This window comes from Microdochium trichocladiopsis (genome assembly GCF_020744255.1).
Source record: "Microdochium trichocladiopsis strain MPI-CAGE-CH-0230 chromosome Unknown B0I36scaffold_6, whole genome shotgun sequence".
Lineage (NCBI taxonomy): Eukaryota > Fungi > Ascomycota > Sordariomycetes > Xylariales > Microdochiaceae > Microdochium > Microdochium trichocladiopsis.
Window position 1 is genome coordinate 1,906,666 of NW_025763549.1, and position 14,832 is coordinate 1,921,497.

The 14,832-nt window shown below is 55.5% G+C and overlaps 5 protein-coding genes across 5 annotated transcripts; 2 read left to right on the top strand and 3 right to left on the bottom strand.

Annotated features, from left to right (window-relative positions):
- Window positions 1-337: 337 nt before the first annotated feature.
- On the top strand, window positions 338-3,236 carry B0I36DRAFT_363953 (autophagy protein Apg9; the record flags this gene model as incomplete). Its single annotated transcript, XM_046158886.1, has 3 exons — window positions 338-954; window positions 1,017-1,761; window positions 1,818-3,236. 3 exons carry the CDS (start codon window positions 338-340, stop codon window positions 3,234-3,236), a joined length of 2,781 nt encoding a protein of 926 aa, XP_046011687.1.
- Window positions 3,237-4,133: 897 nt separating this feature from the next.
- B0I36DRAFT_244793 (uncharacterized protein) lies at window positions 4,134-5,045 on the bottom strand (the record flags this gene model as incomplete). The annotated part of the gene is made up of 2 exons (XM_046150092.1): window positions 4,134-4,631; window positions 4,716-5,045. 2 exons carry the CDS (start codon window positions 5,043-5,045, stop codon window positions 4,134-4,136), a joined length of 828 nt encoding a protein of 275 aa, XP_046011688.1.
- A 972-nt stretch (window positions 5,046-6,017) lies between these two features.
- Window positions 6,018-8,352, bottom strand: B0I36DRAFT_325697 (uncharacterized protein). Its single transcript, XM_046154257.1, has 2 exons — window positions 7,264-8,352; window positions 6,018-7,147 (listed from the first exon to the last, which is right to left on the bottom strand). The coding sequence occupies exons 1-2, from the start codon at window positions 8,056-8,058 to the stop codon at window positions 6,251-6,253; spliced, it is 1,692 nt and encodes a 563-aa protein (XP_046011689.1). The 5' UTR covers window positions 8,059-8,352; the 3' UTR covers window positions 6,018-6,250.
- Window positions 8,353-9,700: 1,348 nt separating this feature from the next.
- B0I36DRAFT_325700 (putative threonyl-tRNA synthetase, cytoplasmic) lies at window positions 9,701-12,487 on the bottom strand. Its single transcript, XM_046154258.1, has 3 exons — window positions 10,479-12,487; window positions 10,081-10,422; window positions 9,701-10,023 (listed from the first exon to the last, which is right to left on the bottom strand). Exons 1-3 carry the CDS (start codon window positions 12,268-12,270, stop codon window positions 9,815-9,817), a joined length of 2,343 nt encoding a protein of 780 aa, XP_046011690.1. The 5' UTR covers window positions 12,271-12,487; the 3' UTR covers window positions 9,701-9,814.
- Window positions 12,488-13,696: 1,209 nt separating this feature from the next.
- Window positions 13,697-14,044, top strand: B0I36DRAFT_203394 (H/ACA ribonucleoprotein complex, subunit Gar1/Naf1; the record flags this gene model as incomplete). Its single annotated transcript, XM_046148798.1, has 1 exon — window positions 13,697-14,044. A coding segment is annotated over one exon (348 nt), but the record flags the coding sequence as incomplete, so codon positions are not given.
- Window positions 14,045-14,832: the final 788 nt, after the last annotated feature.

Sequence of the window (14,832 nt, forward strand, 5' to 3'; positions counted from 1 at the left end):
CTGCCTCATGGACTTGGCCTCGTGATAGCCAATCCACCCGACTTCGGCACAGCCTACACCAGGCCCTACCCTCCTCTCTCTGCCGACCTATTCTCGACGATAACCACCTCCTACACCACCACCGCCACCACAACAAGTCTGACATGCAGCTCGTCCTCGGCTAACAGCCATTTCTACGACATTCGGCATATGAAGTCCACGACAAAACTCCCGCAGCCACTATTGCACAACCCTGCCGCGCGGTTCGCATGCTCCACAAGATCCAGAGGATGAGTCTGCATCGTCTGCACGAACGACACTAGACCTGCTGAGCTGATCTTGTCCCAAGGCGGGCAACATGTTCGCACCCAGCAGCGGCTCGCCGTATCGCCACCCGGCAAATCACAAAGGTGATCACGACATCGAGAACGCGGCGGGACTTGATCTCGATGAACAGAACCTTGCCCACAACTTTCATGAAGACGACCTGGCAGATCGCTTAGACAGCCCGACGTCCTCAAGAAGCCCCGATGCCCCGCGTAATCGTCTCCGGCACGAAACTCAGTCTCAGCATTGGCTTCTGCAGGATGACGATGTAGACAACGATGTGCCTGCGTCATTGCTCGTGGAAGGAAACCTTGCTGGGCCGTCGAAACGCAACGCCCGGAGGACAAGGCCTCGAGAAAGCAAGTCCCCTGCGGCAGGGCCTCCAGGACGTAGGATACAATCGCAGTGGGAAACTGCACAGGCACGACAGCGGTTACACCCGGAAGATGATGACGGCTATGGCCAGCTACCAACTGTTCAACCTGGTATGGCACAGAGGCGGCCCGGCATCGTCACAAATCCCCGAGACAAGGCCATGTTCAGATGGGCAAACGTGTCCAATCTGGATGTGTTTATTCGAGATGTATATGATTACTACCTGGGCGCCGGCATGTGGTGTATCTTGCTGGAACGAGCCCTGCATCTTGTGTAAGTTGATCAGCAATGAGTCCTGATTTGTCGTTGTGGTCTTTTACTGACATACACGACAGAAAGGTACTCTTCATCGCGGTCCTTCTGACGATACTCACACAATGCGTGGACTACAGCAAGATCAGACACAGCAAGAATCTTTCACAGATCATGATCCCACAATGCACAAAGAACATGTGGGGAGTCTGGAACTTCAGCCTATGGGTCTGCAGCTTCTATCTCGTCTGGAAGTCCATCCAGTGGACCTTGGACATACCACGGCTCATGCACATCCGAGATTTCTATGTCTTCCTTTTAGAGATTCCCGAGGAAGATATGCAGACCGTCTCGTGGCAAGATGTGGTTGCCAAGATCACTGGCCTTCGTGATCAGAATGTCAAGACGGCGACAAACATCACTCCATCGCAACGGCGCTTTCTATCACAGCATCTCGGACCCCACATGGCCCATCAAGCTAAGGAGAGACTTGACGCCCACGACATAGCAAACCGTTTGATGCGTCGCGAGAACTACATCATTGCATTATTCAACAAGGATGTGCTCAATCTGACAGCGCCCATTGCTTTCATCCGGAATCGTCAGTGGTTCTCACGAACACTGGAGTGGACAGTGCAATTTGGGGTCCTCGACTTGATCTTCAACGACAGCGGCCAAGTACACCAACGTGTACTTAGGTCAGACCACAGAGCACAGCTAAGCCGCGAGATGAAGACAAGGTTCGCGTTTGCCGCAGTCATGAACCTGATACTCACACCATTCCTGGCTTGTGCTATGCTCGTTGATTTCGTGTTCACTTATTACAATGTGAGTAGACGACAGCGCCAACCTGGTCAAGGCTCATCAGCTAACAAATGTCTCAGGAATTTAAAACCAATACTTCGTCAATCGGTGCACGGCAGTACACGCCCCTTGCTCGATGGAAGTTCAGAGAATTCAATGAATTACCTCATCTCTTTGAAGAGCGACTCAACATGTCCTATCCGTATGCGAAGCACTACATTGACCAGTTTCCAAAGAAGAAGACGGAGCTAGCAGCTCGCACAGTACAATTCCTTGTCGGGGCGTTGATTGCGGTCCTTGCGATCGTCGGCTTTTCTGATCCGGAAATGTTTGTCGACTTCGAGATCTTCCCAGGGATGACTGCCTTTGGCTTCATTGCCGTCCTTACAACAGTCTGGGCTGTTGCACGAGGCATGATATCCGAAGAAAATGACGTCTTCGACCCCGAATTTGCAATGCAGAGTGTTATTGAGTATACTCACTATCAACCTGACCAGTGGCGTGGGCGACTCCACAGCTACGATGTTAAGACAGAGTTTAGCGACCTGTACAAACCACGAGTCGTCATCTTTTTCGAAGAACTTCTGGGTGTCCTGATCACGCCGTTGGTGCTTTATTTTAGCCTACCTCACTGCAGCGATCAAATCGTCGACTTCTTTCGCGAGTTTACTATCCACGTTGACGGACTAGGCTATGTCTGTTCATTTGCAGTCTTTGACTTTCAGAAGGACTCGCGGAACGCACGGCCAGGAGGACAAAACGCCGCCGATGCCCGCGAGGACTACTATGCGACCAAGCATGGCAAGATGCAGGCTTCTGTTCATGGATTCTTGGACAATTATCTCTACAACCCGCGTAGTGGACTCATTGGTGCGCAACCTGCAGGGCCCGCCGGTCGTCACCAGTTCCATCCACCACCACACTTTCCAGGGCTTATGTCTCCGACCTTTACCGCAGACCTAAGGTCGTCGAGGGTTGGGCGCAGTGAGCCAGCCAAGGGCAAGCTGGCTCAGGGGGCCCAGCATCCCGGGCGTACGCCACGTTTCGGGCCTGCACCGGTCGCACCATCACCAATGGCTTCCATGCTTCTTGACCCTCATCATCAACCAGCAGCACCTCTCGGCGCGTCTCGCAATCTTGCGCACCGGGGAGCTCGACCATACCAGCCCTCGAGGAGCTTCTACCAGCAACACGGCGATGCAGACATCATCGAGGAGTCACAGGAGGGCGCGGCATCTATGCTAGGTCCAGCCGGCATGAAGATACAACCTAGCACTTTGCACCGGCAGAACACGCAGTACACCGACGACGGAGACGTAGAGGAGAGCGTGGCTCACCTGGGCGAGTCGACATGGGCGGGAGATAGGCGCGGCCAACTGAGCCGGGACAACAGCGGACTCGCGTCGGACAGTGCCGACGGGCAGGAACAGACTGGCGTTGTGCAATTACTACGGCAGTTCCAGGCTACGCATCTCAACCAGCGCGGTGGCGTCATGTAGCAGGAGTGGGCATTGGTAGCGATTACAGGATATATATACAAACTTGTCAGGCCCGAGAATAGCAAATTGATGGATCTGGCTATTGATATCATTGCGAGCTGAGCCTTCATTGCAATGCCCTCCATTACATGTGCACCCGCCATATAAGCCACGTCAGCGACATTGCTTCAGGGCCCCTTGCTTCGACCGTGGAGACTACAATCCACTATGCGGCTCGCGTATTCGGACTCTCATCCACGTGTAATCTCAACCGCGGACCCCGAGGAGCGGCGATGGCAGCACTCCGTGACCGATCCTGGCTTTTTCTCTTTACCCATTGGCGTCTTCGCGCTGTGACCCGGGCTTGCTTTCCGTCACATCCCCCTGATATGACCTTTGTGATCCATTACCGGTGCCTGCGTTGACATTCTCTCCTCACTTTGACCCACGTTTTACTCGTTCGACGGGTGTCCGGCCTGTAAATTCTTGCCTTGGAGGGTTTTGCCCACGGGTGTGGCTTGTCACCTTGGAGCACCGACCTGGCGTCTACCGGTCTCCCGCCAGCGCAGGAGCCCTTCGAGCCCGTGCCCTCGACTCGTCGTCAAGCGATGGAAGGCGCTGAAGAAGACTCCCTGTGCCAGCTCTAAAGAATGTCGAAAGTGTTATTGCACCGGACTCGAGTCCACGTCCTCCAGCACATCGTGCTGGCTCTTGTGTCTTCAATTGTGCAGAGAACAATTGGCAATGTTGACGCAGCCGCTGCGGATGACATGAAGATGATTTTCCGCGCCCAGGATCTCATCTAACAACAGCCTTACGTGATCGCTTGTGGCCATGTGCTTGAACCAGCATGGCGGATCGGATAGATCAAGTGATGAGCTGAGCCTTTAAACAGCCATGCAAGGTGGTGTCTGCAACTCAAGTCGCGCCAATAACCCAGAGCTCGACGCCCATGACATCGAACTTCTCGCCCTCGTCACTGAGCGGTCTGTTCAGGAAAGTCTCACATTCACCACTGCGGCCTTTGCTGAGAGAGTCGTTGAGCCACAACCCGTATTTTCCGTTGCCGCCACCGACAGACAAGAAGCCCGTTTCACACTGCATGCAGTAGTCATTGATACCGCTGTACGCAAAGTTTTGGAAACGAATGCTCTGCGTGTTTGAGATGGGCGGTGGCACAGCTTTGTTTGTGGTCGGGTCTACAGGTGCGGGGGCGAGGAGCGAAGTCCTGTTCGGCTCTGGGTTTTGATCTGTAGAAGCGATGGTGGTCACGCGATAGTTGTCGAGTTCGCTTGTATCGGCGGATGGGGGCGGCGGGAGGGCGGCATGGAGCTCTGCTCGCCAGAGGAAGCATTCGCCAGTGCCAAAATATGAGTGCGCAGGGTGAGGGGTGTCGGTCAAGTAGGCACCAAACGTCTGTGGCGAGCAAGGCAGAAGTTGTTAGCGGCAGGCTTTCATCAAAGCACGTCCCTAGAGCTCAACAAGGGCTGTTCTACTCACACTATCCGTGCCATCTCGCACCACGAGCACAAACCCGACTCTCCGGCCACGGAACTCATCGCATAACTTGTAAAGTGTGCCCAGCGAGCTCCCATTCTGGTACAAGCTATACACGAGACTCCAGGTGTCCACGATTTTGAGCCGCTCGGGCAGGAAAGTGCGGATCTCCTCAGCAATGCCACGATTCAGCAGCTGCTGCTCGGGCTCGGTGTCTGGGTGGAAGCCGCTCAGCGAAAGAGGGCTCAGGCTTGGCAGGCCGACTGGAGAGGCCTGGCGGCGCGGCGGGGTGAAGGCCCCATGAATGCCGTCCCCCGAGACGGAGGAGAACATGCTCGAGACTAGGCTTGGCTGCTGGAAGGCGCCGGCGATACCCTTGGCGCCGTGCTGCTGCCCTCCCTGTGCTTGTTGTTGCTCGTCCAGAGACGAGAGGCGGCGCCACAGGCCCATGACGGCAGATCCAAAACCGTACGGGGAAGCAGGGGCCGGGGCGGCAGTGCTGTTGTTGTTATTGTTGTTGTTGTTGTTGCTGTTGGCGTAGGAGTGCGGTGTCGAGTAGCCTGATGACGGTGGCGAGACGTCTATCAGGCTGCCCTGAGACTGGCGATTCTGGCTCATGACGGCGGCTGTGGCTCTGGCATTTGGGAAACGTCGTCGGCTTTGCTTCTCTGCCGTTCGATGCGTGTCCAAGAAGGCTGGGTGCAGACAGAAGTCGGATGACTCTGGGTGTTGGAGCTGTCGTGGGGCAAAGAGCGGCGAACTATTATCTGGATGGTGGCACGACTTTCCAGGTCGGGCCCCCAGGTGGGGTCTAACGTCAGCAGCCTCTACGTACTAGGGAGCCCCCATGCAGCCCTCCGCGGGCTACAGCAATGTGTCAAACGAAGCTTGGAAGACAGGCACTAAAAGCTTAGATGGTCAGGTGGCTGGGCCGCGATGCTTTGGGGAAAGACCGTGGAAATGTTCCGACTAGCCTCGGGGCAGGCTTGACCTTGCAGAGCTAGCCTTGGAAGGGCCAGAGAGGACATCGACAGGCTGCGTCACTCTGGCCAATCTTGGAAGCCCAGCAGCCCATGTTAGTGATCCCGGTCAACGACCAATACCTATCCCACGGCCTGCCACCATGACCTGCTCGTCCTCTTGCTCGTCCAGTCTCAGTGTGTCGCTTGAACCGGTCATCGAGGTGTTGCACTTGGTCAGAACACGGGGGCCGTTTGCGTCGCACACGAGTTGGCGCAATGTCTTATAGCCTCTCAGCACGACCACAGCATGATGAACCTAGTGCGCAAGCTGCCACCTACGACATGAGGAAAAATGCCGTGATTATTCAGATATGTGAAACCCCTGCGCCAGTAAAGCCAGCCTACGGCAATTTGCTACTCGAACGAGGAAAACGCTCAGAGTGCGTTCTCTATGGCATTGAGAATGCGTAGTGCTCGGCACAAATCTTGGATATCTTTCAAAATGCTACGCCCGCTATGCAACCGATGGAAATGCCCAAAATTCATCTCGTCCTCCCCCATGCAGCAATCCTCGCCTCAGGTACCAACGCGCGCTTCTCCGCCGATGCCCATCTCAAAGCCTGGACACGCAGGATCCATGGGAATCCTCGGGCTCTTTGCTGGACAGGCAACCTCGTTGGCCAGTGCGCGGTACCGGTCGATCAAATCAGTCTGCCGCATGCCCTCCATCTGAGTTCCAAAGCTGAAGTGCGAGACAACAGAACGCGTGTCAACCAAGAATGGACGTTGGGTCCTCAGGGGGATGGTCACCGTCAGATCCTGCTCGTCATCGTCCGCAATGGGAAGTTGCTCGCGGATATCGGAGCCCCAGACGGCGACAAAATTGAGGTTGTACCGGCCGAATCTTGTGTCGTAAGTCTGCTCTCCGCCAGGGCCACCCTCGATTGGTTGTGCGATAGTGTCGGCATTTGCTGTCCTGGCCCCTGGCTGAAACTCGATGTTGCGCCCGAAGAAGTAACGGTCTATCCGGTTCTGCTCAAGGTTGTGCAATAGAGAGTATTGCTGTTGCGCGCCAATACCCCAAGACTCCCAGGCTGGGCTGAACGCCAAGTCTGTATGGTCGCCACTGAGCTGGTAGACACCCATCGGGGTCTTGATCAGGTCAAAATTTCCGCCAGTTGTCATCAGCCACGTGTGGCCCTGGTACGGCACCGGCATCTTCTTGACGTTCCTTATTGGGTGCGAGTCGATCGAGTCTGGGTAGTGCGGCTTTGCGGACGGCCTCCATGTGACGGCCGCCTTGAACGACGCCTTTTCGCTCGTCTCGGGCATGAAGGGGTAGATTGCGCCATAGTGGTAATGCTGCACGGCGGTGACGGGGCTGTTAATCAGATTCGAGGCGGTAGCAAACGGGTGCGGGACGTTGAGACGGGTGTGGACCAGCTGGGGGATCGCGTCTGGATGTATGTAGAGCTGTTCATGTTCAACTCAGGTTAGCCCAGGTGGCATTTTTGGGCACAATATCCAGTCGACTCGCGCGCCGGAGCCACCTTTGCGCGACTGGGCATATCTTGGGACGGACCACTTACAATATCATCGTCAATCTTGATGTACATGGTCTTGTTGCCGACGGCATGATCCCACAGACAGCCAAAGTGTTTGCTCGGGCAATTGCCTCTAATCACCTTGTACACCTCTTGGTTTCTGCCAACCAGGTCGTCCAACCAGGCCACATCATCCTCGATCTCGGTGTTGGACATGAACCAGACCTCATCAAGGTAGCCGCCATTGGCAGCGAGATTCTGCTGGAGGTAGCACTCCAAGATGTCCACTGTCCGCCTCCGCCCGTAGAAGACCATGCCAATGACCTTGAAGCCTTGTGGCTTCTTCCAGCCTCCGGGAGGAGCGACACTACCGACCTTGAACCGTTCCGGCGCAACGTCGAGCCCGCTAGCCAGCTTGCCTTCCTCGTCGACAGGCCATGTCGTGCAATATTTCTGCGAGTTGCCTGATGGGTAGACGAGGTTCATGACGCCCTGCAGGGGAACCCGAGCCGTGGATGTGTAGGGGCTGCATAGTATGATGATCAGGACGATGATAGCGAGAACGAGCAGAGCAATGCTCTTTGGCTGAGCTCGCCTCCGCGTGAGCCATCGGGAGGCATTGTAGCCGAGCCACGGACGCGACAACCTCGAGCGGCCTCGAGACATGACCGAGGACGACGACGACGACGACAATGACGACGACGACGAAGATGAGGCGGGGCGACTGCGATCTTCGCCGCTGGAAGAGTCGCTCAGGTCATGGTCTTCGATCTTGTCGATGTCATCCTGATCGAGCAGGCGGGCTGCCAACTCGACGTCTGCGGCGTTGGAGCGGCGCATAGCTTGCGCAGCTGGGCGTGTCCTTGGATTTTGCTAGGACTGGGCGGCGACGTGAGGGCACATGCAGGTTGTGGTGGCAGCAGGGAGTGCTCGTAAGGCCGGACTGAGAACAAACATGAGAGGCGGGCCATGCCTGGATGGTGTTGGACAACGGAGTCAGGGACCGACTGGCTCCTTCTTCCTCAGCGCTTTCCTGGTCTCCCCACAGCGGTTGCATCGTATGGGGGGGGTCTGAGGCTGCCATTGTCCGCTTGCCGCATGGATGTTGCCGACTGTCGTGTAAACGGCTCCGCTTGGCTGGCAAACGAGACAGGCAGAGACAGGGCAGTGCAGGGGGACAGAAGCCGGAGCCACGTCCCAAGTGGAGTCGCTCGCAAGGCTCAGGCGTCCAGTCCGTGTCAGATCATCTCGACGCGGCTGCGCTCCTCCACACACCAGGCATTGCGCGTCTGTAGTTGTGACTTCAGAGTGGCACTGTGCCCAGGCAGCACAACAGTGCTTCCCAAGGTCGGTGAGTCGATCGCTACCTTCTGCCCAAAAGGACTCCCCCACCCCCAAAGAACAGGATGCTCGACCATGATCCAACATTGGCAATGGCAAACGTACAGTGAGGCGGCAAGGCGCAGGCAAGGGAATCCACTGCCGGCACACCACCATGCGGCTGGGGCAGGCGCTGCCACCTCCACAGTCTGGGCCGGGGCTGAGCCTCTGAGGTCATCTTCGAAAAGTGCGACGACGCTAGGGGTGCAGGGCCCCCCTGCTCCCGTCCGCAAATATCCCCTTATGTAACAACAGCGTCGCCCCAGCACACGCCTCCCGCGTACAGTATGTAGTCGTATGGCTTGTCCCATTAAAAAAGGGGAAGTCCCAGACCGCTGATCACACTGTCCCAAGTGTCCATCCAGTCAGTCTGTGCACAAATGCGCGTCTTACCAAGGTAATATTGACGCCCGGTCCCAGAGCAGCTCCCTGGCGCATTCATGGTGTGCAAACAGCTGACTTTCTGACTCTACCGTTGACTTTGATAGACTCACTACACTAACAGAGTTGCTCCGGCTTCAGAGGTTTCGCCAAAACCATGCTTCCCTGTGCCACGGTGCTATTTTGCCGGAACAAGTCAGAAGGCCCTGTTGTGTGCCCAATGTACTGTACGCAGGAAGGTATCGTGGCTCCAGCTTACTGGGGCATGAATGCTCTGTGCATCAGCCCGCGACTACTCTAAAAAGCCAGCCAAGTGCGAATATATCGTGCGACCTTAATTGGAATCTGTCAAAGATCGGACCAGCAGTTCGAACAAGCTGTAAAATGGCAATCGTTCCAAAGGAGCCACCTCCCTTAGAACATCGAGCCATTCAAGCTCCAGGGTATTGGCTCAAAGGAGCCAGCTGCCCGACCTACGGGCCAATCAGGAAGCAAAGAACGTTTCTGCCTGGGTTCGACAGTGTCCTCACAAGGACAGCATTATTGCCAAGCAAGCATCCTACCCTACCCACAAATCCAGAATGCTCAGGGGTCTCGTAAGTTATTTTGCGGCATGCAGGTCAATAAATCCTGAAGACCTCGATGGCGCATTTGCTCAAGTTGCCCGAATTGGCCGACATGCATTGTTGACCCAAGCGTGGATCAACCCAGTCCGTAATAATCTCTTAGCCACAAAAAGATCATGTTGTCATATTTGATGTATTTATTTATTTCTCGTGGTATTTGTTCGTCCCTGTCACCAGCTAGACACTGACCTTGGGACTCTCTAAATACTTCAGGCAGCAGCAGGCTTCTCCTCGGATTTGGTAGCTTCAGGCTTGACGATCTCGGGGAATGGGTTGTACATGCCACGGTCGTCTCTAAGCTTACGGATCTTGGCCACAGCCTCATCGATATCAATCGGCTTGCCACGGTCTTGTGCAGAGGTGTTGTCGCGGAAGCGGACATTGACTTGCCGCCCCTTAACCTCCTCATCACCAACAACTAGTGAACCGTTAGTGTTTTCACTTACACTATGCCGAGAATGGTAGGGCAACTTACCGAAGATGAAGTTATACTGGGCCAATTGGGCGTTGCGGATCTTCTTTTGGAGAGTGTTACCACTCAGATCGATGTCGACGTACATCTTCTCCTTCTTGAAGATGGCCTGAACCTCCTCGGCGTAGGGGTAAAAACCAACTCCAACCGGCACAATCATGATTTGTCGAGGGCTGAGCCAGAATGGCCACCTTCCGGCAAAGTGCTCGGTCAAGATACCAGTGAACCGCTCGATACTGCCAGCCATGGCACGGTGGATCATGACAGGGCGAGCGCAGCCAGGGGTCAGAGGCTTGATCTTTGGAGCAGTGACCTTGCCATCCTTGGTCTCCTCCTTAGGCGCTTCTAAAGAATTGGTCAACATCCGAGTGCACTACATGAGTACGGAAACCTTCACATACCTTGTGGGGTAGGAACCTCCTCCTTGGGCTTGGCGGAGCTTTCAGAGGTCATGTACTCAAGACCAAAGTTCTGCGGTTGCATAAAGTCGAGCTGAATAGTTGCGCACTGGAAATCACGGCCCAGGCAGTCGACCAGGGTGATGTCGATCTTGGGACCGTAGAAAGCACCATCACCAGGGTTGAGTGTCCAAGCGACACCGCCTTCGGAAGCGGCAAACTCATCAAGAGACTGGCGCAGCATGTCCTCGGCACGATCCCAAGTCTCGATCTGACCCATATATTTCTCGGGGCGGGTGGACAGCTTCAACTTGAAGGTCAAGCCCAGCAGGCCATAGACTTCCCTCAGGAAATCAAAAAGGTCAGCCATCTCGTCCTTGATCTGGTCCTCACGGCAGAAGATGTGGGCGTCATCCTGCTGGAATCTGCGCACACGAGTCAGGCCGGAAAGAGCTCCAGAGGCCTCATTCCGGTGGAGGACACCGAAATCAGCAACCCTCCATGGCAGCTCTCTGTGTGACCGCTCGCGGTGACCGAAGAGCAGGCAGTGACCTGGGCAGTTCATTGGCTTCAAGCCAAACTTGACATTCTCCTCCATGTCAATCACGAACATGTCGTCCTTGTAGTAGTTCCAGTGTCCGGAAGTCTTCCACAGATCTGAGTTGTACATATTTGGGGTAATGACCTCTTGGTAGCCACGCTTCCAGTATTGCTCCCTCAGATATTCCAGGATGGTGTTGTAAATTCTGGTACCGTGGGGCAGCCACATGGCGGAACCTGGCGACAACTCGTGGAAAAAGAAGAGCTCCTGGTCCTTGCCGATCTTGCGGTGATCGCGCTTGGCAGCCTCCTCGAGGAACTTCTTGTGAGCAGCCATCAGTTTCTTGTCGGGGAAAGAAACGCCATAGATGCGCTGCAGCGAGTCGTTCTTGTTGTCTCCCAGGAAATACGACGCGGAATTCTTCATGATGGCGAAGGACTCAATTCTGCCGGTGTCTGGTACGTGAGGGCCTCTGCACAAATCGATCAAAGGGCCGTTACGGTACACTGTAGTGGAGGTTCCGTCGGGGATCTTGTCGTTGATGATATGTTGCTTGTACTTGTTGTAGTTGAACATCTCAAGTAGCTCTTCCTTGGTCAGGGTCAAGCGCTCAAACTTCTGCTTCTCCTTGACGATAGAGGTGACAATGGTCTCTATTGGCTTCCAATCGGTGGTCTGCACGGCCGCGCCGCCTGGGAGGCCCATCTCGTAGTAGAATCCATTGTCAATGGGGGGCCCAATGCACAGGCTGCAACCGAATCGTCTCTCAGCAGCCTCGCCAAGAATGTGGGCGCTCGAGTGCCAAAAGACCATCTTGCCTTGCTCATCGTCGAAGTTGAGGAGCTCCAGGCTGCAGCTTGCCTCCAGAGGACGATCCAGATCCCAGAGCTGCTCCTTGTCTCCATTCAGCCTGGCAACAACGGTGCGCTTGTACAGACTGCTGCTGATACCCTTGGCAATGTCGCCAGGAGTGGTCTCATAAGAGGTTCCGACCTTGATGCTACCATCTGGCATAGTGATGTTGATAGGTTCTCGAGGCTTCTTGGCGAGTTCCTCATCTTGTCGCTTTTTAAGGCGGTCGAAGAGGTCGAGACGGTGCTGGAGAAAGTCGGGAGCCGGGTTAATCTCGAGAGGGCCGGAAGACGCATCGGCAGCCGCACCCTTCTTCTCCTTCTTCGCTCCTTTCTTGTCGCCGACGGCAATGTTCTTGACACCTTCGGTGACGGCCTCGACGGCCTTCTTGGCTTGTTCCATGGTGAACTCGATGTCTCGTGTCCGTCTGAGGTGGGGTATCGTGAAAGGCAGGTGTCGAAAGGGCTGGCCCCGAGAGGCGTCGTGATATAGACCGCTTGTGTGAGTCAACGGTGAGAAACCAGTACAGAACACAATGCTGGACAGAGAATCGGCACCGGGAACTTGTCACAAACAGAATCCGGTGTCTCAATTCCCAAAGGGAGAGCTGCGAGTGACTCTGCCAGAGCTACGAATGACTCTTCCACAGCCCCTCCATCATAAATGTCGAGGAGATGTAATTGGTGGGGTGGACCCCTGCCTGGTGCAGGGTAGGCAGTGCACTGCCGATTTCGCATGCTTGATATCTTAGGTACGCTTCTTGCACGACTGGTAGCTCGAGCGAGGCTCAACGCCTTGAGTTCTGCGATGCGAGGCTCCTGCTCAAAGCGTGTCTCGTAGCAGACCATCGCAGGTCAAGGTTCATCTGCTGGTTTGTCTCTGGCCGTCCAGCCTGACAAGAGGACTCGAAACTCTTACGTGGATGATTGTCCCCCTCAAATGGACCACGTTTTATCAGCTGTATCCAGATGATCGAAACAACCTTGGAGGGCCAGGTAACCTCTCGAGCATAGCTGGACTACGACAGCGGCTTGTTCTCGACTCTGCAGAGTATAATTGCAACTGACATAAAGTCCAACCTCTCATACCTAGACCCATAAATTCCCTTGTGCCTGTGCCTGGACCGCTCACCTCCCACGGGCTGGGTGCTGCATGGAGGCGATTAGATAAGGGACCCCTGCCACTTCGCAGTGTACTTGCGCAGTGGCTGGAGTCACAGCAGCGCCCGAAGTCACCCAACGCGAAAAACAATTTCTCCGTCAAAAAGAAGTGGGCCGCCTCCATCCATTGGAAAAATTCCCAAAGCTCTGCTTGCAAGCTGCGACCAACCCAGGCAGGGGCCAAAAAATTACCAGCCGTGAGACGACCTGGGGATCACAGCCAATCTCGAAAAAACGCAGCGACCGCAGCGCATCATCATCATCTTCTAACTACTCTCACTCCGTGTACCCCTCCAATTCGAATCGCGGCAAACAAATCAGTCAACGGGAACCAAAAATGTTTCGCGGAGGAGCACCCCGTGGACGAGGTGGATTTGGCGGCGGTGGTCGCGGTGGCCCGAGAGGCGGTGGTGAGTTTGCCCTCACGATCCCAATTCTACACTCGACTTGCCGTGGTTTCGATGCATTCATTTGCGCGCGCGACAAGTGGCAGCGCTGGGTGACGCCTCGGTGGCCCTCGTCCCCTAGGTCCACGCGAAAGCCTACTCAAACGTCGTACCGAGTGTTTGCGTCCATTGATCCCACAAAGATTCCTCCTCCTCCTCTTCTCTCTTCTCGCTTGCGCGCCCGCACCAGCTGACCTCGTCAATCTTTTCGCTGCATTCACAGGCCGCGGCGGTTTCGGACAGCGCGACTTTGGCCCGCCGGACCAGATCCTCGAGATGGGCAGCTTCATGCACGCCTGCGAGGGCGAGATGGTGTGCGAGAGCATCAACCCCAAGGTGCCGCACTTCAACGCGCAGATCTTCCTCGAGAACAAGACGGCCGTCGGCAAGGTCGACGAGGTCCTCGGCCCCATCAACCAGGTCTACTTCACCATAAAACCCTCCGAGGGCATCCAGGCCACCAGCTTCAAGCCCGGCGACAAGTTCTTCATCGGCTCCGAGAAGCTCCTCCCGCTCGAGAAGTTCCTCCCCAGGCCCAAGCCTCCGCCGGGAGCCCCCAAGGTCAAGAAGCCCAGCCGCGGCGGCGGCGCCGGTGGCCGTGGCGGCCCCATGAGAGGCGGTCGCGGTGCCGGTGGCTTCCGCGGCGGCCGCGGCGGTGCGCCCCGTGGTGGCGGCGGCTTCAGCCGTGGCGGCAGCGGCTTCGGCGGCAGAGGTGGTGGTGGTCGTGGTGGCAGCGGCGGCTTTAGCCGCGGTGGTGCTGGTGGTGGCCGTGGCCGCGGCGGCTTCAGCAGAGGTGGCCGGTTTTAAAACCACTCTTCTTAAGGGAGAACGAAGGAGGAGTGCTTTTAGGAGGTCTTCAACCTGCCCTGCACGACACAAAATCATCAACGGAAAAGAGACAAAGAGAAGGTCGATACCCTCTTCTAGTTGTGTTGCCCGAAGTGCCATTCGTATGGGAAAGCCTGCTCTTGGCAGAGGCCCAAGTCTCTCTCGTACACTTGTGTTTGCTGACCGGGACACGCGTGGAACCCAGGCATTCTCGAGGTTCTTTTGTCTTCAGTATCATGCGGTTCGGACGGGGCGTTAAAAGGTTTTTTATTTCACCTGTTTTTTAACATTGTACATGTCAATAAAACATCATCACATCCATTGTCGTGTTATTTAGGCATTGGCGGGTCTGGTTCTTGCGTGCAACAGAGATGTATATTTGATGATAAAGAGTATGCTCTGCATATTTGCAGAGCTTTGTGAACTTAGATAACGCCAAGAGCGGAAGCTGAAACCCACCGCACAGCTTTAAAAGACCGAAACGCCAAGGCCGTTGCTTGGAAACACCTATCACGAGCATTATTCTTCCT

Coding starts and splice junctions, on each gene's coding strand:
- B0I36DRAFT_325700 (XM_046154258.1), bottom strand. CDS start 12,270: ATGGAACAAGCCAAGAAGGCCGTCGAGGCCGTCACCGAAGGTGTCAAG. Junction 10,423..10,478: donor GGAGGTTCCTACCCCACAAG/GTATGTGAAGGT, acceptor CCAATTCTTTAG/AAGCGCCTAAGGAGGAGACC. Junction 10,024..10,080: donor CCAGTATAACTTCATCTTCG/GTAAGTTGCCCT, acceptor ACGGTTCACTAG/TTGTTGGTGATGAGGAGGTT.
- B0I36DRAFT_325697 (XM_046154257.1), bottom strand. CDS start 8,058: ATGCGCCGCTCCAACGCCGCAGACGTCGAGTTGGCAGCCCGCCTGCTC. Junction 7,148..7,263: donor TCAAGATTGACGATGATATT/GTAAGTGGTCCG, acceptor GAACATGAACAG/CTCTACATACATCCAGACGC.